The sequence below is a fragment of the Malaclemys terrapin genome, chromosome 1 (genome assembly GCF_027887155.1).
Source record: "Malaclemys terrapin pileata isolate rMalTer1 chromosome 1, rMalTer1.hap1, whole genome shotgun sequence".
Lineage (NCBI taxonomy): Eukaryota > Metazoa > Chordata > Testudines > Emydidae > Malaclemys > Malaclemys terrapin.
Window position 1 is genome coordinate 162,633,622 of NC_071505.1, and position 27,624 is coordinate 162,661,245.

The 27,624-nt window shown below is 44.2% G+C and overlaps 4 protein-coding genes across 4 annotated transcripts in view; 3 read left to right on the forward strand and 1 right to left on the reverse strand.

The window, feature by feature from the left end:
* LOC128846672 (OX-2 membrane glycoprotein-like) overlaps positions 1 to 3,642 on the forward strand; it is a 154,795-nt gene extending 151,153 nt beyond the window's left edge. Inside the window, exon 10 of the mRNA XM_054045972.1 lies at positions 2,291 to 3,642. The gene's annotated coding sequence lies outside the window, so the exon portion shown is untranslated. The remainder of the gene's footprint in view (positions 1 to 2,290) is intronic.
* A 9,554-nt stretch (positions 3,643 to 13,196) lies between these two features.
* Positions 13,197 to 15,279, forward strand: LOC128830565 (uncharacterized). The gene is made up of 2 exons (XM_054016428.1): positions 13,197 to 13,889; positions 14,710 to 15,279. Exons 1-2 carry the CDS (start codon positions 13,499 to 13,501, stop codon positions 15,210 to 15,212), a joined length of 894 nt encoding a protein of 297 aa, XP_053872403.1. The 5' UTR covers positions 13,197 to 13,498; the 3' UTR covers positions 15,213 to 15,279.
* Positions 15,280 to 19,907: 4,628 nt separating this feature from the next.
* CGGBP1 (CGG triplet repeat binding protein 1) lies at positions 19,908 to 24,749 on the reverse strand. Its single transcript, XM_054045999.1, has 2 exons — positions 24,538 to 24,749; positions 19,908 to 23,188 (listed from the first exon to the last, which is right to left on the reverse strand). Exon 2 carries the CDS (start codon positions 23,170 to 23,172, stop codon positions 22,669 to 22,671), a length of 504 nt encoding a protein of 167 aa, XP_053901974.1. The 5' UTR covers positions 23,173 to 23,188; positions 24,538 to 24,749; the 3' UTR covers positions 19,908 to 22,668.
* A 405-nt stretch (positions 24,750 to 25,154) lies between these two features.
* Positions 25,155 to 27,624, forward strand: part of ZNF654 (zinc finger protein 654) — a 58,737-nt gene continuing 56,267 nt past the window's right edge. Inside the window, exon 1 of the mRNA XM_054046008.1 lies at positions 25,155 to 25,302. Within this exon, the coding sequence (XP_053901983.1) occupies positions 25,171 to 25,302 (132 nt within the window). The 5' untranslated portion in view covers positions 25,155 to 25,170. The remainder of the gene's footprint in view (positions 25,303 to 27,624) is intronic.

A 27,624-nucleotide genomic window follows, 5' to 3' on the forward strand; every position in this document is an offset into this window, starting at 1 on the left:
TAATCACACATGTGAGAAAGTATTTCCTTTTTATCTGTTTTGAATTTCCCTTCTTTTATTTCCACTGTATTCCCACTGTTCTTGTGTTATGACACCAGGAGAACAGATGTTCCCTGTCTAATGTCTCTAGACCATTCATTATTTTATATATTTTTAGTATGTCCCCTCTTATTAATTTCCTTTCTAAGGTGAACACTCAATGTTTCAATCTCTCTTCAGAAAAGTTTTTTTCCAGGCCCTTGATCATTTGTGTCTCTTTTCTCTGAACTCCCTCCAGTTCTGCAATATTTTTTTGAGATAGGGTGATTGGAGATAGGGTGATCAGTGTTGCACACAGTTTCCAGATAAGGCAGCTCCACTGGTTTATATAAAGGCTTCTACTATTTCTGATAATATCCTTCATTCCATTTCTTATGCATTGTAACATCTTGTTTGCTTTTTTGACCGGAGCTGTGCATTGAGTAGAGGTTTTCATTGAGCTATCTACAGTGATGCCCTAGTCCCTTTCTTGGGTTGACACAGGTACTTTAGAACTTTGTAAGGCATATGAGTGGTTTAATTTTTTCTCTCAATGTGTTTTACTTTGCATTTATCAACCTTAAATTTCCTCATGCTCGGTAAAAATGGAATCTTCAGAGAATTTAGCTGCCAAATTATGACAAGATTCGGAGTGTGAACAGCAATTTCTCAGTGGCTTATAAATTGGCCCAGATTGAGTGAATTTTCACAGAGATGTCCAAAAGCATATTCCTGGCACCAGACCCTGCCCACCAAATTCAAGACATTGCTTCAAAGCATGGGGGTGCACGAGCTCCTCAACTAAACAATTGTAAGAATTTTTTTAACATGGGTAAAACAACTTATTTTTTTCTAACCTCAGTCTCAAAACCAACAGAACTATTTTAGCTGAAACTTCTCAAAAAAAAAAAAAAATCAACCTGAGACAGATTCCTGGCATGAAAATTTCAGCCCAAACAGTTAAAGTTTTAGCATGGTTACAAGCAACTGAACAAACAGGGTCTTATAAGGGAAATTGTAAGGCAACTTTATCTATAAGCAGTACTGCCAGCTCTGCATATAATACCTTTATCAGCATGAAAAGACTGCTTTTTGTAGATGATGCACTAATGAAGATCTAAATCCAGAAAGGTGTTTCAAGGCAATCTTTCAGTGATGAAAAAAATAGCATAAAAGAGTTAGAAATAATACTAATCAAATATTTTAAAAGCAGTTTGCAAAATGTTCAGAAAAAAGTGCTTAGCTTAGTTTATTATGATTTATTGATCCATGTAATTTGTTGTTCATGTACATTTGAGGAATGTCCTGAAATATGGAATCTCGGTCCATCCTAAACAGGACCCATTTATTAAAGAGAACTACCATAGACTATGGACACACACAGCAGACTTCCACTTAGCTTAAATACTAGTTTTGTCTCTTGTCTACCAGGGACAGGACCCAATCTAGAATTCTGTGGCTCACAGAGACATCTAGTGACTGAATAATATACTGCAATTGCACATTATTACATGGGACAGAAAGATGTTAAGGAAAATGATCATGATCATGAAAATTCTAGGCATTTTAGTGTTAATGATTATTTATACTAGAAGTGTAATATTTGCTGTTCCTGTTTTATCATTGTTTTTCCTACTAAAGTTTAAGTTATCTAATTAGTGAGGAGAAATAATATAACTGAATGGTGTAGTGAATAACAACACCATTCAAATAGTGACTAGCCTGAAGTGAACAGTTGGCAAGCAACTCACAGCCTTAAAATTATTTGTCCAAACAATTCAGCAAGTAAAAGAGCAAAGCCTTTTGGGGCAGTTTTTGGACCTCATGAGTTCTTGACATTTGTATGATACGTTTTAGACAGGGTTTGACACCTTCTTTACCACTGAGCTATGTTTGGACCCTTTGAGCGCTATTGGGGGCTTGCTTTACCCCATTTGAAAACAAAAAATCATTTTGGACCATTTCCTCATATTTTCATAAAACGATTAAACCCTTTTGGGCATTTCTGAGCACTTCTTGGACCTTTTCAAGAACTTTTGGTAGCTCTTAGGCATTGTACTCATACTCTGGGTACCTTTTTGGCTTGCTTTAGCTCACTTTTTTATGCTGTTTCAATGGTTTGGGGAACTTCTTTGGATGATTTTTTTTCATGTTTAACCTTTAAGTAACTTGAGGAATGTTCTGCTATTAGGGGCATTTTGAAGTGGGGTTGGAGCTGGTTTTGAGTTTGGTGTTTGGAGACTGATTGAGGCTCTGTTTTTAATTTTTTTAGGGAACAGAGGGAGTCTCTTTTTCTTTGTGCTGTTTAGGGGTGGTCTTCCAGGCTATTTTTGAAGTTTTTAGTGACTAGCATTTGGTCTTTTTGAACATCATCTGGACCCATGGAAAAGAAGCCCTCGAAGAATTCCACCATGATTTTAACAATTTCCATCCCACCATCAACCTCAGCCTAGACCAATCCACACAAGCGGTCCATTTCCTAGACACTACTGTGCTAATAAGCAATGGTCACATAAACACCACCCTATATGGGAAACCTACTGACCGCTATACTTACCTACATGCCTCCAGCTTCCATCCAGGACACACCACACAATCCATTGTCTACAGCCAAGCTCTAAGATACAAACGCATTTGCTCCAATCCCTCAGACAGAGACAAACACCTACAAGATCTCTATCAAGCATTCTTAAAACTACAATACCCACCTGCTGAAGTGAAAAAACAGATTGACAGAGCCAGAAGAGTACCCAGAAGTCACCTACTACAGGACAGGCCCAACAAAGAAAATAACAGAACGCCACTAGCCGTCACCTTCAGCCCCCAACTAAAACCTCTCCAGTGCATCATCAAAGATATACAACCTATCCTGAAGGACGATCCATCACTCTCACAGATCTTGGGAGACAGATCTGTCCTCGCTTACAGACAACCTCCCAACCTGAAGCAAATACTCACCAGCAACCACACACCACTGAACAAAAACACTGACCCAGGAACCTATCCTTGCAACAAAGCCCGATGCCAACTCTGTCCACCTAATTATTCAAGTGACACCATCATAGGACCTAATCACATCAGCCACGCCATCAGGGGCTCGTTCACTTGCACATCTACCAACGTGATATATGCCATCATGTGCCAGCAATGCCCCTCTGCCATATACATTGGCCAAACCAGACAGTCTCTACACAAAAGAATAAATGGACACAAATCTGACATCAGGAATCATAACATTCAAAAACCAGTGGGAGAACACTTCAACCTCTCTAACCACTCAGTGACAGACTTGAAGGTGGCAATTTTACAACAAAAAAACTTCAAAAACAGACTCCAAAGAGAGACTGCTGAACTTGAATTAATATGCAAATTAGATACAATTAACTTAGGTTTGAACAGAGACTGGGAATGGTTGGGTCATTACACTAATTGAATCTATTTCCCCATGTTAAGTATCCTCACACCTTCTATGGGTCATCTCGATTATCACTTCAAAAGTTTTTTTTCTCTTGCTGATGATAGCTCATCTCAATTGATTGGCCTCTTACAGTTAGTATGGCTACTTCCACCTTTTCATGTTTTCTATATGTATAAATATCTTCTTGCTGTATGTTCCAATCTATGCATCTGTAGCCCATGAAAGCTTATACTCAAATACATTTGTTAGTCTCTAAGGTGCCACAAGTACTCCTGTTCTTTTTGCGGATACAGACTAACACGGCTGCTACTCTGAAACCTAGGTTATGGGCAGTGGGTTTTGGGGGGCCACATCTCCTGAACTGTGTAGTGTGTGTGGTTTTGAGAGAATTTTGGGGGTTGATTGTTGGGTGGTATTTCTCAAGCCGATTATTGGGGATCACATTGGAGCAGGTGACTAAGCTGACTGTGGAGGATCTCTCTGTGTGATGGCTTTTGCATCAACTTGTATGGGGGCTGGTATTTGATTATCTCTTTGAACCGTTTTGGGCAGTTTTTGGACCATCTGCCCATCCTGAGCATTTCTGGGTTTTGTTTTAGACTCTGACATTTTCTACATCTTTTGGGCCTCTAAACGTAAATGAATTAAGTGAATTTCTTTTAGAAAACAGCTTATGAAACACTAAAAGAGAAGGTTACTCATCCTGTGCAATAACTGAGGTTCTTCGGGATGTGTCTCTTTGGGTGCTCCATTGCAGGTCCAGCAGCGCCCTTTGCACCTGGGATCGGGGATCTTCATCAGCAGGGCCCATCGGCCCACACGTGCACAGCTCCCGATCTCATGCCATGAGAGGGACATATATAAAATGCTGTGCAGTCTGACTGCCCCACTCCCACACCCCCAGTTCCTTTTCAGCCACAGAGCTTATCTTTCAGCTCTGCAGCAAAGGGAAGGAGTGTGGGTAGTGGAGCACCTGTAGGGACACACATCTCAAAAATCCTCACCACTGCATAGGGTGAGTAACCTTCTCTTCTTCTTCAAGTGATGTCCCTATGGGTGCTACACTGTGGGTGACTATAAAGCAGTGCCCCTCATTGGAAGGCTGGGGCTTCGGAGCAGCATTTACTGTCGATGATAGGACACTGTGTCCTAGCAGAGTATCTGATGCGGCGTCCTGAGTAATGGAGTAGTGACAGCTACAAGTGTCTGCGGATGCCCATGTGGCTGCTTTGCAGATGTCAGCAATCAGGACATTGTTGAGAAAGGCAATCAAGGTGGCTAGAGAGCAAGTGAAATGTGCTTGAGTTCCAGGAAGAGGTTGTTTATTGTGTAGTTGATAGGACACTGTTAGATCCACTTGGAAAGGCATTGCTTAGAAATGGTAGTGCCTTTCAATCTTTCAGCTGTTGAGAGGAATAAGTGTGGCAATTTTCTGAAAGGTTTAGTTCTGTCCAGGAAGAAAGCTAATGCTCGTCTGATGTCCAGGGTGTGCAACATTGCCTCCTGTTGGTTGCTGTGTTAGTTTGGAAAGAAGCACGGAAAGTGAATAGGTTGATTTAGCTGGAAAAAGGATGGCACCTTGGGTAAAAATTTGGGCTATGGACATAGTGTAACCTTGTCTTTATGAAAAAATTGTCCACAGGGGTATGCCATACCGTGCTCCAATTTCACCAACCCACCAGGCAGAGGTGCTAGAGACAAGAAAAGCTGTTTTCATAGATAAATGGACATTAGGAGCATATTGCCATTGAGTTGAATGGAGGTCTAGTAAGAAAGCATATGATAAGGTCAGAGTCCCAAGCTGGAGTTGGATCCCATAGGGTAAAGATTTTGGAGGTCCTTCAGGAATAGTTTCATGAGTGGGTGGGTGAGGACGGAGTGGCTATCTATCTCCTAGTGGAAAGTCATGATGGTTCCCAAATGCACACAAATGAAGCTTCTGGATAACCCCAATTGTTAAGGTGTCAAATATAGTCCAGGATAAGTAGTAATGGAGTGCTTGTTGCCTTGACCTGATTGGAGGTGCACCAGGATTGGAATCCAGTCCTATTGTGGAGGTAAGTGCATCTAGTCGTATCAGACCTGCTGTTCAAGAGTACTTATTTAACTGCTTCTAAACAGGTTATTTCTGAGTCCTGGAACCATGGAGGAGCCATGATTTCAGGTGGAGCAGCTGTGGATTGGGATAGAGGATGCATCCTGTGAAAGAAGTTGCAGAGTCGGACGGAGAGAGATTGGCAGGCATACCATCATGTGAATGACGTAAGTATAGCAGATCTGTTGTGGCCATGGCGGAGCTATAAGGATGACATGGGCTCAGTCCCGTGGGATCTTGTGGAGTACTCAGAACAGAAGGGGGAAGGGAGGAAAGGCATAGAGTAGCAGCGCATCCCATTTGATGAGGAATGCATCTGATCTGTGTCCTAAGCCCGCTCTTGAGCAAAATTGAGGGCAGTGGCCATTCTCCGGTGTGGGAAAGAGATGTATGGTGGAGAATCCCCAGTGGTTGAAGATGTGCTGAAGGGCTAATGTATCTAGTTCCCACTCATGATCGTGGAAGAATCGCCTGCTTAATGAGTCCATGGTAGTATTCTGGATCCAGGAAGGTATGTGGCTGAGATGGTGATGCTGTGTTGGATACACCAGTTCTATAATTTCATTGCCTCCAAACATAGAGAATGGGAACTCACTCTGCCTTGTCTGTTGATGTAGAATATGCAGGCAATATTGTCCATCATGATTCTGATAGTACAATGTGCGATCAGTGGGAGAAAGCATTGGCAGGCATTGTGGACTGCTCATAGCTCTAGGAGGTTGATGTGTAGGGCGGATTCGGTTAAAAACCCCCAACCCTTGATAATTACCAAAGCTGAGTATGGCTCTTGAGTGACACAGCGGCAGGCTTCCGGTAGCCAAATCTTCCATCTGCCAGTGGGGACGGCAAGATGTATCCAGAGGGAAAGTCCAAACAAGTCCCAAAAGAGTCCAACTACCTCAAACTTTTCCCCCTTATTTATACATTAGTAATAGAGTGGCATATCCCTTAAAGAAAACTTGTCAAGTAAGCAGTTTCAATGGTCAAGCAAGAGGTTCCTTCTGATTATTGATTAACCAATCAATGGGTTTTTCCAGAGTTTTCAGCCTTGAGGCCCCAATAGACATTCCTGGGGCATATCCTGCTCTCCTAAAATGCATGTATCAGCAAATTCAACACAATTCTTACCAGGAAGGACGCCTTTCTGTGGCACCCAAAACCTCATCCCCTCCTCCCTTGGTCAAGCTGAGATTGCTGACTAGGCTGCTTTTAGCAATAAGCCATAGTGGTTTCAAGAACTTTACTGGTTTGCCAAAATCTCCCTGTACAAGCTGGAAACATGTCCTGGCTAAAACTTGAGGGCAGATTCTCTCCTTGAATACAAAATCAACTATAAACTCCCATGTTGCACAGTTGTTAGTGTAGATTTCTCTAGGTTTACATGAAGGCTGAGGCTCAAGAAAAGATCCATTGTCATTTGGACAGCATAAAGGGCATTGGTTTTGGATGTGGCCTTGAGGAGACAGTCATCTAAGTATGGAAAGATGACAATGCCCTCTTTGCGTAGGTAAGCAGCCACTACCATAAGGATATAGAGCACATGTGAGAGGCTGTCGAGACTCTGAAGGGCAGTACTTTGTATTGAGAGAGATCAATCCCCATAATGAATCAGAGGAACCATATATGGGTAGGGTGTATTGTGATAAATAAATAATGGGAGTACAAACCCTTCCCTCTGTGCTGGGATGGGACTGGCTTTATGGCTCCCAGTTGCAGAAGGTGATTTATATATTCTCATAGTACGGGTTTGTAAGAAGGGACTCTGAAGGGGGACTGGGAAAGAGAGGGATTATCCTTCCTTGATGATCTCTAGGACCCACTTGTCCGAGGTAATTAGCTGCCATGATGGAAAGAAAGGGTCTGGACTGTCGCCAGATTGCTGGGATGTCAGAGATGGTTGTTGTGACTGGAACAGGATGAGGCTTTTCGGGGCCTCAACCACCCCTTCAAAATTGTTGTTTGGTTAAACGTGCATGAGAGGTAGCCCCTTGAGCAGTCGTATATCTCCACTTGGTAGGGGGTTTCTGTCAACGGTGTTGAGTATCGTAGCGTCACTGGAGAGTGTATTGTGGTGGTCAGGGTCATGAGGGAAGTTGGTATTTCCCCAGGCATCTCTTTGGCACTGGTGTGTAAATACTGAGAGTGCGGAGAGTTGCTTGAGAGTCCTTAAGGGAGTGTGGAGATTCATCCGTACGCTCCACAAATAATTTGGGACCTTCAAAGAATAGGTTCTCAATGGTGGTTTATACCTCCTTAGTAAGGTCAAAGCGGTGCAGCCATGACACTTCTCTCATGACTACAGCAATTGTGATGGAGTGGGCAGCAGTATCCACAGAGTCCAAAGAGCCTTGTAAAACTGTACAGGCTGAGAGGTGTCCTTCAGACACGAGGGCCTAGAGTTGATCTTTTTTATCTGAGGAAGGTCTTGGTAGGAAAGTCTGTATTTTAGAATAGTTCAGATAATTGTATTTGTTCATGAGAGTCTCATAATTGGATATTTAGAATTGTGGATAGTGAGACTGTGTAGAGGATGACTTTTGTGCCAGTCCCATGTATGAGGGTGTAACGTAGTACACATCCACCTCTGCATCGCTGGGGAAGGACAGTGCCATCTTCAGAAGGGAAAAGGAAGAATCATTCCAGAGAGGAGGACAGAAGTGGAGGAGGTCGTGTCTGAGTAGTGGTGACTCAGGCATATCAGATACAAGTATATCTTTGGGGTATCTGAACTCTTGGAGAGGAGGGAGGAGCATCATCAGCATCTCACATGTATCGGTGCTGAGGGAGAGGTGCATTCTCTTGAGCAGCCAGCAGATGGAGTTGAAGACTCGCTTGGGGTGTAGGACTTTCTCAGTGCTGAGGACTTGCTTCATGCTGAAATGGATGTCAGCATTGGTAGAGCTGTCGGTGCCAGTGCCATAGTGCCCAAAGTTGGTCTGGTCGGGCGCTTGGCACCGTTCTTGAAGGTCTCATGTTTCAGTCTCCAGTGCCAAGAGATGGTGCTGACAGCTGTAAGTCTGCCTGGTAAGGGTCTTTAGACCTTTACCTAGCTCTGGCATCAGAGGTACTCAGACCGTCCCTGGAGCTGTGTGCCCTCTCGGAAGATGTTGGGGCAATTGATCTCGCAGGGGATGGCGTTCTGGCAGGCGGTGCCTTAGAGGAAGATGAGGGAGCCCATTTCTTCCCATCAGCTCAGGAAAGAGAAGATTTTCTTTTAGAAGGATGCAGTGAATGAGGTTCAGTGGATGACCTAGCGGCGTGTGAGAGCTGTGCAGGGGAAGTGTCCAGGCCAGGGTCCAATGCTGCACAGAGTGATTTCTCCATGCAGAGAAGTCATAGCCAAATGTCCCGGTCTTTTCTGGCCCTGGGAGTCAGATTGTGGCAATGAGTACACCTTTGCAGGAGGTGTCCCTCTCCCAGGCAGAGAATGCATTTTAGGTGACCATCAATTACCAGAAAGGCATCCTGGCAGGAAATGCTCCTCTTAAACCCAGGCAATCTGGGCATAAGGATGAGGGGAAAAGCTTCCTGGTCAGGAAAGGCAGGAAGTGGGAAAACGAAAACCTAAGCTATAAACTAATGGAAACGGAAAAACAATTTTTTTTTATTCAGGAAGAGGACAAGAAAGGAAGAAGTAACTATTAAACTACACTAAAACTAACAGGTAAGGCACTATCTAACAGGTCAAAAGGAGAAACAGGCTCTGCTGCAGATTCCATCCCAGATCAAAGGCACTAGAGAAGAAACCGGGAGGGTGGTCAGACCGCACAGTGCTATATCTATGTCCCGCTCATGGTATGAGACTGGAAGGTGAGCATGTGCGGTCCAACAGGCACTGCTGATGAAGATCTCCGAACCCAGACGCAGGCGGAGCTGCCCCACCTACAGTGGAGCACCCATAGGGACATTACTCAAAGAAAAAGTATAAGTTCTTCTTCAGTGGCATCCATCTCCAAAAGGGGGTAAATATTTCTAGTTCAATATGTAGTACGCTAGTTCTGAGATGGTTTATTTAAAATGCATACATTAGAGAGAAAAAGAGTAATATGAAGAGTGTAATTGAATAAGGGTGAAGGATCACCATGAAAATGAAATTAGTGTTGTTTGGGATGAAAAAGATTATATATAGGCATGGAAGGATTAGCTTTTTATTGGCAAATGTCAGTAAACATCAGTTTCACCATACACACACAAACTGACATAAAATATTTCCATTGATAACAACAGAAATTTACAGATAGGCAAAGTAAGAAAAATGCTATTTGAAAACATATTAGAGTTTGATTTAAGGATATTTATTGCATATATTTTGACATATGTTTTAAAGGCAGCAGGAAGGGCTGATGAGGCACTAACCTATCTTTGATTGGTTCATGATTGGCTGAAATATCTGCTCAATTTACGAGTGGATGAAGTTAATCTTTAGTAGACTTGGGTCATGGGGTATGAGCAGCTTTTGGCAGGACATGTGAAGAACCAAATTGCCCCAGATCACAAATCTTTTCCACATGGAATTACAAGTTCTTTTGTAGGTGGCTACTTCTGGCCAGGAGTACACATATCACCTGCCTGGAGATACTTATGAATCTGGATCTTTATTCTTCATCTTGTCTAATTACTATTTTTAATGAGACAAGGTAGGTGAGGTAATATCTTTTATTGACCCAACTTCTGTATTGTGGTATGCAGTGTAGTTGTAGCCAGGTCAATCCCAGGATATCAGAGAGATAAGGTAGGTAAGGCAGAAGTTGGTCCAGTAAAAGATACTGCCTCACCCCTTGTCTCTCTAATATCCTGGGACTGACATAGAATATCAAGGTTGGAAGGGACCTCAGTAGGTCATCTAGTCCAACCCCCTGCTCAGGGCAGGACCAATTCCCAGACAGATTTTTATTACCCCAGTTCCCTAAATGGCCCCCTCAAGGATTGAGCTCATAACCCTGGGTTTAGCAGGCCAATGCTCAAACCACTGAGCTATCCCTCCCCCACTAGACTGCACACTATTTTTAACATTTATAACAGACCTAAATTCAGGAATTTAGACTTAACTCACTCAGTGTTCAGTTGAGATGGAGGTGATGCTTCAGGGACTGCTTCTGACAGTAGGAGGAGGAACCTATATGTTGGGATTCTTGCCAACACCTCTTTCCACTCGCCTTTCCAAGAAGTCAGTTCGATCCAGACTTCATCACTCAGATATCTTTATTTGGCATACAGCAAAGCTATGCTGAGTTGATCAGACTCAAGCGTAGGGGGTGGGTATAGGGCAATCCATACATCTAAAGATACACAGGAAACCTCTTCTTTTATGTACATTTACACACTACATTGCATATACATAGCTTGGTTACTTAGGGATCATACAATCATACACACTTAGGGATTGGCTTGGTTACTTTGTAGGAACCAGTCCCTGTTATAGCATGCTCAATAGAAGCACTGTCCATGCACAACTTTCTCTGTACCTCATCTTGTGTTCTAGGCTTATCTTGTCTATTATAAATGCTTCCTTGAGTGTCTTCCCTTATCTTAGCTAGTACAGACATTCTGTCTCTTAGCTTACCAACCCATTAACGTATCCTAATTAGCAAAGCCATTCTGTTTCCAGGTTGCTGATTCAGTTACCTCCCTAATCCTGTCTCCTAAGAAATGAGACCTCACCCATGTCATTACGTATGTCAAGCCAGGCCTACCTTCCACTGTTTTTGGTTTCCTTTTTTATATTGCAGTTTGTTTTATTTGCATTGTATTATTGTTTTGCTGCAATTTTATCACCCAGCAAAACTGCAATATTTGTAATTTTTTGAAGCACTATAATAACCAGGCTTAAAGTATGCATCAGCGTGCACAAATTCACCTCCTCTGGTATAACTACCAGCCTGTAATCCCACATTATGGAATGGCTTTCATAGAATCATAGGACTGGAAGGGACCTCAAGAGGTCATCTAGTCCAGTCCCCTGCATTAATGGCAGGACTACGTATTATTTAGTATTATAAGTATTTGCTCTTAAAGCATTCTTTTGTAATTTTAACTTTGCTTTTATTTTAATTACATTATGAAAAACTGGTACAAAATATAGAAATCTTTCCATTTATCACCAGATGAAACAGAACATAGGCTAATTAAAATAACATTTCCTGGGTTTGACCAGAAGTGGTCTGCTTCAGCCAATGCACAATACTTGTTCTTACCAGGCCTACACTATGATGATAACGGGGAGGTAGGACTTGTTATAAACATGGATGAAACATCTGATTCATAGGTCCTTGCATAGGCACTCAAATAGTTAAACTGCATTAGAACAGTCATGGGATTATGTAGCAAATCGTGAGATTCTTATAGTGGGGGATCTGCAAAAGGGTTGCCACATGACAATGTCCTTTACTTGTCAGTAACAGTTCCAGCCTCTGTGCCATCTGGATTTCAGGATTCCAGAGACAGGCCACTGCCTTTCCTTGACACTGAACTGCAGCAACTTCTGAATATTTTATTCATCCCCAGACATATTTATATATCTAGTGATTCTTGTTTGTTCTATATTTAACTTTATAATTTTATAAATAGCATTACAAATGAAGAAATGTAAGTATTATACGATAATGCAGTTTATACATAAATGTGTTTGTTTACAGAACGAAAGGACTATATCTATGGCCTATTACCATAATATCTGAGCACCTCTTAATCTTTAATATAGTTATCCTCACAACACCCATTATCACCATGTTACACCTGCAGACTGAGGCATGGAGAGAGACTAGGTGACTTTTGGCAGACCTGGATCCAATTCCATTCCTAGGCTAGCGCCCTAATCACTGGGATGTCCTTCCTCCTTGAACATCAACTTGTTGTGAAACAACTCTTTCCATGCCATTTTGACTTAGGCCTGGTCTACACTACGGGTTTAGGTCGACTTTAGCAGCGTTAAATCGAATTAAGCCTGGACACGTCCACACGACGAAGCCCTTTCTTTCGACTTAAAGGGTCCTTTAAACCGGTTTCTTTAAATCCACCTCCGACGAGGAGATTAGCGATAAAACCGGCCTTTGCGGGTCGGAATTGGGGTAGTGTGGACGAAATTCGACGTTATTGGCCTCCGGGAGCTATCCCACAGTGCTTCATTGTGACCGCTCTGGACAGCACTCTCAACTCAGATGCACTGACCAGGTAGACAGGAAAAGACCCGCGAATGTTTGAATTTCATTTCCTGTTTGCTCAGCGTGGAGAGCACAGGTGACCACGCAGAGCTCATCAGCACAGGTAACCGTGATGGAGTCCCAGGATCGCAAAAGAGCTCCAGCATGGACCGAACGGGAGGTACGACACGAGAACGAATGGATACAAACTGGCCGGGGGGAAGTTTAGGCTTGAAATTAGACGAAGGTTTCTGACCATCAGAGGGGTGAAATATTGGAACGGCCTTCCGAGGGAAACGGTGGGGGCGACGGACCTGTCTGGTTTTAAGATTAAGTTGGATAAGTTTATGGAGGGAATGGTTTAATGATAAAACATAGTAGCCAAGGAAAACCAAGCAATGGTACATGAACAGCATAATGGCCAACAAGGGTCAGGCTAGAGACTCTTGCCTATATGCTCGGGGTATTACTGATCGCCATATTTGGGGTCGGGAAGGAATTTTCCTCCAGGGTAGATTGGCTGAGCCTCTGGAGGTTTTTCGCCTTCCTCCGCAGCATGGGGCAGGGATCACTAGCAGGAGGGTCTCAGCCGATTGAAGTCACTAAAACACAGGATTGGGGACTTCAACGGTAGAGTCCAGGGAAGGGTCTTGCGGCCTGCAGCATGCAGGGGGTCAGACCAGATGATCATAATGGTCCCTTCTGACCTTAATGTCTATGAGTCTATGAGTATGGGATCTGCTCGCCATATGGGGAGATGAAGCAGTGATAGCTGAACTCCGTAGCAGTAAAAGAAATGGCAAAGTATTAGAAAAGATCTCCAAGGCCATGAAGGACCGAGGCCATAACAGGGACACACAGCAGTGCCGCGTGAAAATTAAGGAGCTACGGCAAGCTTACCACAAAGCCAGAGAAGCAAACGGAAGGTCCGGGGCAGAGCCGCAAACTTGTCGCTTCTACGCCGAGCTGCATGCGATCCTAGGGGGTGCAGCCACCACTACCCCAACCGTGTGCTATGACTCTCTCACTGGAGAAACACACAGGGAAGACGGTTCGGGGAACGAGGAAGATGAGGATGGAGGTACTGTAGGTAGCTCACAGCAGCAAGGAAGCGGAGAAACCGGTTTCCCCAACAGCCAGGATATGTTTGTTACCCTGGACCTGGAACCAGTAACCCCCGAACTCACCCAAGACCCTCAGGGCACACAGGAGACCTCTGGTGAGTGTACCTTTGTAAATATTTGTAAACATTACACATGGTTTAAAAGCAAGCGTGTTTAATGATTAATTTGCCCTGGCAATCGCGGCCAGTACATCTACTGGAAAAGTCTGTTAACGTGTATGGGGATGGAGCGGAAATCCTCCAGGGACATCTCCAGAAAGCTCTCCTTTATGTACTCCCAAAGCGTTTGCAAAAGGTTTCTGGGGAGGGCTGCCTTATCCCGTCCGCCATGGTAGGACACTTTACCACGCCAGGCCAGTAGCACGTAGTCTGGAATCATTGCATAACAAAGCATGGCAGCGTATGGTCCCGGTGTTTGCTGGCATGCAGACAATATCCCTTATCTCTCTTTGTTATCCTCAGGAGAGTGATATCATTCACGGTCACCTGGTTGAAATGGGGTGATTTTATTAAGGGGACATTCAGAGGTGCCCGTTCCTGCTCTGCTGAACAGAAATGTTCCCCGCTGTTAACCACGCGGTGGAGGGGAGGGGTGAAGTGATCATCCCAGAGAATCGTGTGTGTGTGTGTGGGGGGTGGTTTACTTGTGTTTGTGCCGCATGTTAACCGGGAAACCGCAGCCCCTCCTTTTACATTGAAAACCCATTTTAAATGGACAACCCAATTCATCCTTGATATGGGAAATGCGCTGCTGTTTGCAACCTTTCCCGCATGTTAAGAAGGTTAAAAAAGCCAAAACACTGTGGCCTACCATGGCTGCCTGCAAGCTGAAATATGCGACCTTGTAATGAAAGAGTGTACCCATTGTTCTCTAAAATGTGTCTTTTTTAACCACCTCTCCCTTCTCCTCCACCAGCTGCAAATGTTTCTCCTTCGCAGAGGCTAGTGAACATTAGAAAGAGAAAATGTAGGACGAGGGACGATATGTTCACGGAGCTGCAGATGTCCTCCCACGCTGATAGAGCACAGCAGAATGCGTGGAGGCAGTCAATGTCGGACATGAGAAAAGCACAATATGAAGGAGAGGAGAGATGGCGGGCTGAATGGCGGGATGAAAAGAGCAAGTGGCGGGCTGAAGACGATAGGTGGCGTCAGCTTGCAGACAGACGGCAAGAGTCAATGCTCCATCTGCTGGAGCATCAAACTGATATGCTAGAGCGTATGGTTGAGCTGCAGGAAAGGCAGCAGGAGCAGAGACCGTTGCTACAGCCCCTGTTTAACCAACAGCCCTCCTCCCCAAGTTCCATAGCCTCCTCACCAAGACGCCCAAGAACACGGTGGGGGGGCCTCCGTCCACCCAGTCACTCCACCCCAGATGATCGCCCAAGCATCAGAAGGCTGGCCTTCAATAAGACTTAAGGTTTTAAAATGCAGTGTGTCCTTTTTCATCCCTCCTCCCCCACCCATCCCAGGCTACCTTGGCAATTATCCCCCTACTTCTGTGAGGAACTAATAAAGAATGCATGAATGTGAAAAAACAATGACTTTATTGCCTCTGCAAGCGGTGCTCAAATTGGGGAGGGGAGGGTGGGGTGGGGTGGTTGGTTTACAGGGAAGTAGAGTGAACCGGGTCGGGGGGGGGGGGGTTTGGAGGGTTCATCAAGGAGAAACAAACAGAAGTTTCACACAGTAGCCTGGCCAGTCACAAAACTCGTTTTCAAAGCTTCTCTGATGCGCACTGCGCCCTGCTGTGCTCCTCTAACCGCCCTGGTGTCTGGCTGCGCGTAATCAGCGGCCAGGCGAGTTGCCTCAACCTCCCACCCCGCCATAAAGGTCTCCCCCTTACTCTCACAGATATTGTGGAGCGCACAGCAAGCAGCAATAACAATGGGGATATTCTTTTCGCTGAGGTCTGAGCGAGTCAGTAAGCTGCGCCAGCGCGCTTTTAAACGTCCAAATGCACATTCCACCACCATTCGGCACTTGCTCAGCCTGTAGTTGAACAGGTCCTGACTCCTGTCCAGGCTGCCTGTGTACGGCTTCATGAGCCATGGCATTAAGGGGTAGGCTGGGTCCCCAAGGATCACGATAGGCATTTCAACATCCCCAATGGTTACTTTCTGGTCCGGGAAGAAAGTACCTTCTCCAGCTTTCGAAACAGAGCAGAGTTCCTGAAGACGCGAGCATCATGTACCTTTCCCGGCCATCCCACGTTGATGTTGGTGAAACGTCCCTTGTGATCCACCAGGGCTTGCAGCAGCATTGAAAAGTACCCCTTGCGGTTTACGTAGTCGGTGGCTTGGTGCTCCGGTGACAAGATAGGGATATGGGTTCCGTCTATGGCCCCGCCACAGTTTGGGAATCCCATTTCAGCAAAACCATCCACTATTGACTGCACGTTTCCCAGAGTCACTACCCTTGATATCACCAGGTCTTTCATTGCCCTGGCAAATTGGATCACAGCAGCCCCCACCGTAGATTTGCCCACTCCAAATTGATTCCCGACTGACCGGTAGCTGTCTGGCGTTGCAAGCTTCCACAGGGCTATCGCCACTCGCTTCTCAACTGTGAGGGCTGCTCTCATCTTGGTATCCTGGCGTTTCAGGGCAGGGGAAAGCAAGTCACAAAGTTCCATGAAAGTGCCCTTACGCATGCAAAAGTTTCGCAGCCACTGGGAATCGTCCCATACCTGCAGCACGATGCGGTCCCACCAGTCTGTGCTTGTTTCCCGGGCCCAGAATCGGCGTTCCACGGCATGAACCTGCCCCAGTGACACCATGATTTGCACATTGCTGGGGCCTGTGCCTTGTGAGAGGTCTATGTCCATGTCAATTTCCTCATCACTCTCTTCGCCGCGCTGCAATCGCCTCCTAGGGTGGTCCGGGTTTCACCTTGGCATGTCCTGGCTCTGCATATACTCCAGGACAATGCGCGTGGTGTTCATAGTGCTCATAATTGCCGCGGTGATCTGAGCGGGCTCCATGATCCCAGTGCTAGCTATGGCGCCTGGTCAGAAAAAAGGCGCGAAACTAGTATCTGATGGACCAGGAGAAGGAGGGAGGGCCGAGTGACGACATGGCGTACAGGTACAGGAACAGGGAATTAAAATCAAGAAAGGTGTCTGTGCATCAGGGAGAAACACAAACAACTGTCACACAGAATGGTCCCCCCAAAGATTAAACTGAAAACCCTGGGCTTAGCAGGCCGTTGATTTCACAGAGGAAGGGGAAGCAAATGAATACAGAACAAATCTATTTTTTACATCTTAAGATGGCAGCCGACGGTGCAGCATGAGTGATAGCCTCTCCAGTATGATGATGACGGATACCAATCATAATATACCATCGTCTGCCAAAAGGCAAGGGGCTGCTGCTGTGTAGCAATGCAGCCCCACGTCTGCCAGCCCCACGTCCGCCAGCACCCAGCATCGCCCTCGGCCTCTTCTGGGTGCTTAGCAGACAATACTGGGCAATTGGCAGAAAATAGTATACTACGACTGGTAGCCATCATCATCGAAACAGTAGCATGTCTGCCCAAGTGGCCATGATTGACAGTCACTCCAGTACGACGACAATGGGTACCAGTCATAATATACCATCGCCTACCAAAGGGCAAGGGGCTGGTGCAATGCAGCCCTACGGCTGCCAGCCCCACGGCTATCACTCATGCTACACTGTCTACCGCCAAAAGGCAGTTAGCAGCTGCTGCTGTGTAGCAATGCAGTCCCACGTCTGCCGGCACCCTGAGGACATATGGTGACGGTGAGCTCAGCTGAGCTGAGCGGGCTCCATGCTTGCCGTGGTATGTTGTCTGCACAGGTAACCCAGGTAAAAAGGCGCGAATCTATTGTCTGCCGTTGCTGTGACGGGGGGGGAGGGGCCTGACGACATGTACCCAGAACCGCCCGCGACACTGTTTTGCATCATCCGGGCATTGGGATCTCAACCCAGAATTCCAAGGGGCGGCGGAGACTGTGGGATAGCTGTGGGATAGCTACCCATAGTGCAATGCTCCGGAAGTCGACGCTAGCCTCGTACTGTGGACGCGGTCCGCCGACTAGAGCACCTAGAGCATTTTATGTGGGGACACACACAATCGGCTGTATACAACCGATTTCAATAAAACTGGCTTCTATAAATTCGAACTAATTTCGTAGTGTAGACATACCCTTAGTATAAAATCTTCAGTTTTAAACACAGGCATAGGAGGGCCTCTTTAGTAATCACTTCAAGCTTTCTGTGACTCAAGATGGTGAATTCAAACAGCTGGTAATGTAAACTTTTTTTTTTTGCTTAAAACATTTATTGAATTCAACACACAACTTTAAAATTTTACACAGACAACGAGTGCTCAGGTTACATGCTCGAGCAAATAAAAGTTAGCAATGAACACAATAAACAAGGACTATTTCTCACTGCCAGACTTCCAGAGACACTCTGAAAATTAGTTCAATATGGTATCAAACAACCAGGGCTGGAGTGCTTCACTGTTCAGTTCCATAGAAGCAGTAAAAAAATAAAATAAAATAAAATAAAATAAACCCAGACTAAAATAATCCTTTTCAGGCTAATGAGTTTTTCTGGCATGAGAATGTCCAACACTTTGCAGAACCAAGTCTCTCTTTTAATTGAAAACCAGTCTCTCTCCAACTATGCAAAATGTTTCATGATTACTATGAACTAATGACCAGCCAAATTAGAGGTTTCTACATGCTTTTAAAATAATTAGAGCTTAAAAAAAAATCAAGAACTTGAATTGTTTGTGTCCTGGTGACACACAAACTGCCTGAACAAACTACAATAAACCTGGTGCATAAACTCACAAATGACGGTGAAACATGGAATGTTGTTTTTGCCCACCTTCTTACTCTGAAAATTGGCTTTTAAAAATGCATTTCAAAGTAGTGTCCGGATGCCAATTAGTTAATCTAGCTTATTTACAAGGTTAAAAAAACAACCATAACCAGCAAATACTTTAACAGTGGCAAAGCCATTTGCAGCAGGCCCCCAACTCTACCATATTAGAGGTAATTGAAAACTTGAAGTTTCTACTACCACACCCCATTGACTAAGAGCTCTCTCTGCAGGAAGCATTTGGAAAAATAATGCGCATTTCTTGTAAAAGTAAGGAAAACCCATGGGATTTTTAAATAAACTATTTCATTAAATACACCTCTACCTCGATATAACACGAATTCGGATATAATGCGATAAAGCAGTGCTCCAGGGGGGCAGGGCTGCGAACTCTGGCGGATCAAAGCAAGTTCGTCACAACGCGGTTTCACCTATAACGCGGTAAGATTTTTTGACTCCCGAGGACAGCGTTATATCGAGGTAGAGGTGTACTGCAATCCTAGGATACAGTCTATTATTTATGAAAGTTAGAGATGAAGTTTTGATTGAAATTTTCCCCCAAAATCAAGTGTAATTAGACGAGGGCAAAATCTGACCATGACAAAGTTGCAGGGGTTTTCTGGGATTTTGCATGGGACGCATTTCTAATTTTAAAAGAAAACAAGTGTCTCTCAGGCATTTTGGATTATGTTTAGAATTACATAAGAAACATAATAAATTAACTCACCACGTGCCTGTCACACTTACTTTGTCTCGACTCAAATTTGCCTGGAATGCCAATTGTATTTTTAATGTTTTGTTTATGAACACTTGCCATAACAAACTGATGTCTGGTATTTCTGAAACAAAGTTTCAAGAGAGAAAAATTATTATCATTTTTCCACTAGTACAGCTAGTGAAGCTCAAGAAAGGTTTCACTATACAGCCCCCATTATCTCATATAGATAGTACGTGCCTTGTATTTAACATGTCTATTTATTCTTTTCATAATACCTGCTGTATTTCAATTATTATTTGGGACATTATTTGTGAAATCTTAATGACACCAAGATATCTGGAAAACCCTAAGGTTTGTTACAAGGGCTGTGCTGCTAGCACTGACTTTAGATTAAAAAGAAAAATTGACACTGAAGTATTCTAGAAAGCCTGTGAAGAATTACATCAAACTTGTAAATTGATATAATTGAAGTCTAATTTTAAGACCAGATTTTTATCACTTTATAAAGATAAATATAGTGTTTTAAAAGGCTGACATCAAGTGTATCTTAATCATATTACTAATGCTTTATTTTCTATTATTTGTAGTAATCTCCTTAGATACTTGAAAAACAACATAATTTATTTACCAAAGTTGCCTGTCATTTTTTATTTCTTCTAACACAAGAGTGAAGCGGCCTTTTTTGTTTTGTTTTGTTTTATTAGTCTGTGTACCAACATGCTTAATCATAATGCTAGCATAGCTTTTTGAAGAGGGTTTATTAGTTTGATAGTAGAGAGCAGAGAAAAACATTTCTGTTTAGGTCTTTTGTAAAGCGACTTTAATATCAACAATAGCCTGTAAAATTATTAAAAAACATCAAGGCCAGAATTAGTCATCTCAAACTAGTACATAAAATAGCACTTTCTTATTTTAATGGAAGACTGATTTCAAAAATTCATACTCAAGCTGTTTCCTCAATACTCACAACTGTTTTCCCTTTGTGATTCAACCCTAATACAACTGTATGGATGGAGTACAAAACTAATTCAAAGATATCTAACTTTGATTAATGAAGTGCAGATAGCATAACTCCACTGAAACAAGAAGAGGAGCTGTCATGGAAGAACACAATTTTTTAACATAGAAAAGGCTATTGGCAGTGGTAACTTATACTCATGTGTCTTAAGAGGATTTATATGAAACAGTACCAGCCCTACGCAATGCATGATCCTAAGCACATCCCATAGCTAGTCACACTTGTGAAGGCAAATTGAGACATCCAAGATCAAGAGAAAGATTTCCACTACTATTTCTATCTGAAGTCCTAAACCAGCAATTGATATTGAATGGGCAGATTGCTTTAACTGTGTCGAGCCTCACTGGCTTCAATGGGGCTCAGCACCGGTGCAACAATTTGCCTGCATACTATTCATTTAGTTTGCTGTGTCTATACAAATACACCTCGCACAGCAGGCAACCAGTTGCAAGAAAGAAATGATTAAATTGTGTGAATACACTTTGAGCCATTCATCTGACAAGTTCTTGAAGATTGCATAAAAATAGTCAGCATTAAACTGTTTCCTCTCTTCAAGCTGATGTGTATTTTAAACTACCGAGAACTGCAGAAACCAACCAAATTAATAGCAGGCTAGTCTGTGTCCCTCTACAATTCCACCTGTAAGCACTATTAGTTAATGCTACTGTCAGCACCCTAAAATGAAATGGGCAAAATGAAGAAAAATGAGAAATATAGTGAAAACCAAGAAAGGGAAAAAGCAGCAAAATAGGAGGAACTAAACCTGCGAGACAGAACACTTATGGTGAGTGGAAGGCATGCTGCACTGCCTAGGAGATGCTCAGCACCTCACAGAATCACAGCCCAAAGGAGGCAGGCAGAAAAGGCAGTTGTGTTACTTGCCTCTGCACAATATTCTCTCTCCTCACCCAAGAGCTTTCTTGGACACTAAAGTTGAGTGGGCTACCACCATACTTAATTTAGGCATAATACTCAACTCCCCCAAAAAGATGTGAAAAGGGTTGAGAATTACACAATTTAGAGAAAGAAACACACATTACTGATATACAGCAAGTCACTTTTTTTATGATCCAGTGAATATGGCACTGGCTTGGAAAAGGAACTGTAACCCAGGTAACACTTATTCTACTGTTGCATCCTTTTCGGTACACTTACCTCATAGCTACACTACATGAACTATTTGTCATCAACATTAACTGTTTTAAAAACACATTTAGGTCACTTAGTCTGCGACAAGCACAAGACCCAGGAAAAGGGTATGAGTGCAAGAGCTTAAGTGACCCCATACTCAGGAAAAGGGTATGAGTGCAAGAGCTTAAGTGACCCCATACTCAAGTAGGACTCTTGAACTGCTACTCCCATGTCCTGATCAGTTCCAACTGGGTTCTGGTTTATAGCTAACAGATTGAAAAGAAAATGTTCTGCTTCTGCTGTCATGCTAGGAAAACACACAGCAAACTGTATTATTAGGGACCGTGACCAGGCATGTGTTTCATAGGCCAGCAGCTGCACAAGGCACCTTGCTCAAAGACACTAGTCTCTCAGCTTACTATAAGGAGACACATTGAAACTGCAAGACAGTGAATTTAAAACTGAGATAAGAAACTGCTTTTTCTTTTATGCAATGCGTAACAAACCTATTGAACTCCCTGCTTTAAGAGAAAAGTGAAGCCATAATTAAGTATTTAGATAGACGAGAACATCCAGAGTTACGTTAGATAGGATAAAAGAGTTTTTTAAAAGGATGTAAGTCCCCATGCTGTAAGGCATAAGTCAGCCTCTACCAGCGGTTAGAATTTGCTTCTGTGGGCAGGTTATTATGTAACTGGCCATTATACGACTTTTTGCACGCTAACAATACAGGACTTATTCCTGGTCATTGACAGAGACAGAATACTGAACAAAGATGGTCAATATGTCTGATGTAGTAAAGTAATTCCTACTGTTTGGTCCTTTCTTGTGTAATGAAGATGTCATGTTGGTGATTGAATTGGCATGGAAAGTCCTCCATGCACACGTGAGTGTTTGTTAATGTCACAGTTATGGTTGGCCTTTACATAGATGTTCCCTATCTTGAAAATGAGTTCTGAATCACAGTGGATATAAACTCTACAGTAGGGTTATCAAGAGTCTGTGGCACATCATTAATTTTGGTGATAGATTGTCATGTCTACAGTAATACAAAATAAACTGTAAAACCAATATAACAGTGTATGCATGAATATAAAAATAAACCACACCATCAATATGTAACTTTAATACGCCATCCCCAAAATAGTCATCTTCTCAACAGTCTTCCATACTGAGGAGTTGGTTCTCATTCTCATATCCATCAGGCAGGTACGTTTTCCTTAACTGATCTGACTGCGGAATGGAACTACCATTCTTCACATGGCGAGACAGGAAAGCTCGCACCGATGGATGGTCAGCTTTCTCAAGTGGGATGTTAGCTTCCAAGCACATCTTCACAAAGTCCTGGATGACACTGATTTTCTCTGTCTGAGTAGCACTGTTGCATTGGAGAGAAGCAGTCAGAGCCCTCGGCTTCTTTCTGACACTCTGCTCTTCAAACTCTGCCTTCCGCTTTGTATGAGTTTTAGACTTGAGATGGTCATTGATTGCAGATTTGCGAACATGATTCAGGACCATATTGCAGGAAGTACAGAACAATTTCCCTCCATCTTCATGCAGTTCACTCCCAAACTCGGTTACACGATCCTGAGGGGTCACGTACAAAGCTGTCTTAGAACGGTTATGGGAAGGAGTAGCTTTCACTCCAAGTCGCTCCATTGTTGTTTTCACTAAGCTACTTTTAAAAAACAAGAGAAATACATATCAGATTCATGTAAGTCAAGTGTCCTAGGCTCCACATTTATATATCTAGATGTATTTTATTCACTTTAGACATAACTGTGTGCAAAATATTGTACATGCTCGATATGACCACTAGGAAGACAATGTGAGAGAAGTGTACTTAAGAAACTACATATAAAAACTTCAAAATAATTTAGATATCCCATTCAACTATCCCACAGTAGTCTGAGGAATCCAGAGTTTTACTTATGATTCAGATTTGTTTGGTTAATAAGTCACCTTGAACAGCCTGTGGGAGACACAAGGCCCTACAGCTATCTATTTTAAAATTTTTACACCAACTGGCTGACATGGTATTTATCTTGAACAACAGACAAATTTCCAGGAGCTGAGACAAAATTACATGAATAGAAGAATGTGTAGCCTCATGTCATGGTGAAAAGGTTTCTGTTGAGGCAGACATTTCTCATGAACTAGGGTAAAATGTTCAAAAGTTTCTATAGCTGCAGAACGGACAGGACACAGTTTGAAATAAATTAAAACTGCTCATCACTGGAAATTAGATGTGTACTTTAAGAAGAGATTTTTACTGTTCAAGAAATGTAGCTTCTTCCTAACTACTTTTATTTTATTGCACTTTGATGCCTAAGTGCTGTTTTGAGAGTAAACATTGCTTCATTCTGTTTACCTCCTTCGAATCAATACAATTTATTCCAGGAGATACACACTTCTCAAACTATGTAGTATTAACAAGACATTGCCAAATATTACTAATGGAAACACTTGACCCTTTGTCAGAACTGATTTGAGAATATCCACCCCTTATCTGCTCATATCCCAAATATGTATGTATTTAAAGTAGAATCTGGGTTGAGTTTTAAGCAATTAGCAAACGGAAAGCCCTACTGATCATAGCATTAGAAAGGAACAGGCAACGCCTTATGCTTTCACAGGGCCGCACTGAAATCACATTGCAAAAGTGGGGCCTAGGTTTTTCAAGTATCTCTGAGATGAATGCACAGCTGTTACCTCTGTTCGGCCTAAACCCTTCAAAATAACTCGTTTGCTGTTACGAAAGCAGCCGGTGTCTGGGGAGGGAGGAGAAACTGGAACAGGGGTTGTTAGAGCGATGATGTCCGGTTCTCGCTAACACCCGCCCACCCTGCCCTTAGACCTATCACCCCGGACTGCAACTCCCGCCCCCATTCTCTCCCCCGCCCCCCGGCACCGTTACCCGCCCAGCCGCGAGCCCCCCCCCAGGCCGGAGGCGGTGCCGATCCCGGCTCCCCGCGCAGGGCCAAGAGCGCAACGCTCCCCCCTCCCGCCCCTGTCCCATCTTACCGCCGCAGGGCGGACGGGGCCCGGCCGGGCAGCCCCCGATCTCCGCTGCACAACCAGCGGCTACAGCGATTTACCCACCCAACCAGCCGCGGTAGGCGGGACTTGGCAACCTAGCAACGTCTGCTCCAATCAGTGAGCTGTTAACCTAAAGAAAGATGCGAGGGACTGGTCGCCTTGCGAGATTGTAAAAAGATGAGCAAAGCTTCCGTCCAATTACAAAGTTGGGGGCGGAAAAAAATCTTATGGTTGAGAGCTCTTTCGTCCAATCTGGAGGGGGGGACTACTACTATGATGGACGGCTATAAAACCCAATCATATGTAGGAAAAAATGGACTTTAATTGATTGACTTCACTTCTTACCAATCACAAGGCAGAACCGAAGTAATGAAGATAGTTTTCATCCAATCAAACGCAGGCGATCCGAGACAGGGCGAAGAGAGGAGTTAAGGGTGAGAGATCGTTGGCTGCTCTTTCCCCCTCCCAACCGTTAGCAGATGATTGGCACCTTCAGTAGCCCGTGAGATCGCGGGCGGTGGGAGGTGCCGGATGTGAGGTAGTTTGCAAGGAGGCGGGCCATCCGGTGTGTCGGGGCTAAGGAGGGGGGCTCGGTACGCGCAGGGTGGCCGGAGCAGCATGGCGGAAGACGAGAGCGACCAAGAGTCGGAGCGGCTCGGCGAGGAACTGGAGGCCATCGCGGGGCCGCGTATCCTCGCCGGGGTCTCGCCCGCGCTCAGTAGCCAGTATTACTGCCGCCGCTTCTGCCAGGTGAGCCCCGCCCCGCCTCCGGGCCGCTCCTCGCCCCTCCCCCAAGCCTGGGGGGTGTCTGGTTTCTTTGGGGCTGTTCGGTTCCCACGGGTGGGGGGAGGGCGGTTCGGTTCCTCCCTCGGGCCCGTCCGGCGGGTGTCGTCCCGTCCCCAGAGCGGGGAGCGCAGTCTCGCCCTCCCCCCTCCGAGGGGTCGGTCTGGGGCCTCTGCCCGTCACCGGGGCCCCGTTTGGATCCGAGCCTTGGCTGTGGCTGGGAGCGGCCCCTCTCCCCGCCCTGTGTGCGGCCTCCTCCCCCGCCTGCCGGATCCCCCCCGCGGCCTTCCCCGGTATCACGGGTGGGGTCGGAGGGTTGCGCTGGGCGCTCGAGGGCTGGCCGGGGCTCGGGCTCGGGTGTGTCTACGCTGGGGAAGTGAGGCCTGGGACAGGCAGGGGGGGGTGGGGGGAAGGGTCATGGGTCGGGGCACAGCGGGGGTGGGGAGCTGTACAGCCACCCCTCGGTTAGGTGTTGGTACCACACACACACACACAGCCCGAGAAATGGCAGCAGTTTTCTCCTGCGCTGGGGGCCAAACAGGTTTGTGTGGCTTTTGTGTGACTTGGGGGTGTTTGGAGGCGGCGGGGAGATTTCTGACACTGACTGTCAATAGGAAACACCCGTCTACATGTAGTGTCTCTCCTCGCGTACTACCAGGGCCCTCCTCTTAACGCCTTTCATAATGGTGGGATTGCCTCCGACATTGAGCTTGAAGTGTGTTCCTGACTAGCTAACCAGAAAACTGCAGGTAGTTTTTCCTGTATGGTTTAATTGGACACCAGGCAGTACAATTGAGGAAACATTGTCCCATTTAAGTGCCACCCAGCTAGCTATCTAGAATCTGGCCTAGAAAATTTCTGTGGATTTATTTCATTTCTAAACTTCTGACATACAGTTCCAGGAGATTTTTGGGGGGGGTCGTTTACCAAAGTACCATATTTTCTCAACAGATAGTGCCAGAATGCCAGATATTTTGTGTTTTCAGTAGTTTGCTTTCCTGTTGTTTCGTTGAATGGGACACTAACTTGACATTAAGTGTATTGAAATTTAGACTAAGCTCTTTAGTTCAGGGACTGCCCATTTGTTCTGTGCTTGCACAGAGGCTAGCACGGCATGGTCTTGGTCCATGACTGTGAGTGCTGTGCGTTATGGTAGTATAAATAAATAACTAATGAGTTGAAAATAGTTTGGTGGTGGTTTTACAGCTACATTTCTGTTGTTCAAACATTCCTTTTCCTCTTTGTTGTGAGACACTCATATAAACATAAACTGCCAGTACACAATGTCAAAAGTACAAACTGAAAAATCTGTCAAATATTTCAGTTATAATAATTTGTTGCTTGCAACAATAGTAGGCAAAAATATTCAGACAGAAGTTTGAAATTGATGGGGTTTGTTAATTTTGACAGGGAATGGTATACTGCTTTGTCCAAGGATAGGGGTTTTGCTTTAAATCTTTCCAGTGAAACTTGTTTTGTAATGCACCCTTTTGCCTCAGGAAGAGGTGCTGGTGAGGTGATAGTTGTATATGCTAATCCCACCACCACCCACACGGAGATGAATTAATAGGCAACAGGAAGAGGCCAAGACCAGAGAGGGAAGTTGGATACAAAAATGTATAATCCATTTTATTAGCAATACAGTGTTTTAAATCCCCAAACAGTTGGGGTTTGCTGCAGTCCTGTTGGCTAGAGATTTTAACAAAACTTTTACACCCTCTTACTCTTCTGTTTGAAGAGTAGAGGTGGGTGCTAATTTTGAGTGTGTGAAGGATGCAGTTTTCTTCAGTCAGTATACAAATTTTCAATAATCCAAATAAAAGTGAGTGTCAGTAAAATTTGTTTTCATTCTATCGGATTTTTAATGTTGGCCAGATGAACAGTAAATGCACATTTGTGTGCTTATTCAAGGCATAATCCTTGGAGTCTTGTGAAAGTATCCTTGAGTCTCAAGGCTTGTTAGCATAAGGCAGTGGTTTTCACACTGGGATATGTGAGCTCTTGTCAAGAACTATGTGAAAAAAATCCTATACTGGTGGACAACACATTTTATTTAATAAGACTTGGCAATCCAATCTGATTAGGGTCATTACATATCTCACGTGGGGATACAAAGCGGACTACATTATTTGGAAAGGGTTACATAGCCTAAGAAGTTTGAAAACCACTGGCATAAGGGATTTCTATACCAGTGTAGCTACATTATTCCAGACTCCCAACATAGAGGAGCTGCAGCTGTGTAAAGCAGGGTTTGCAGCTATGATTTATCATAGTTTGGAAACAGATTAA

Bases quoted from the DNA above. Each gene is read 5' to 3' on its own strand.
- LOC128830565 (XM_054016428.1), top strand. From the start codon at position 13,499: ATGAAGGACCGAGGCCATAACAGGGACACACAGCAGTGCCGCGTGAAA. The intron at 13,890-14,709 runs GTGAGTGTACCT...CTCCTCCACCAG, and splicing joins GGGCACACAGGAGACCTCTG to CTGCAAATGTTTCTCCTTCG.
- CGGBP1 (XM_054045999.1), bottom strand. From the start codon at position 23,172: ATGGAGCGACTTGGAGTGAAAGCTACTCCTTCCCATAACCGTTCTAAG.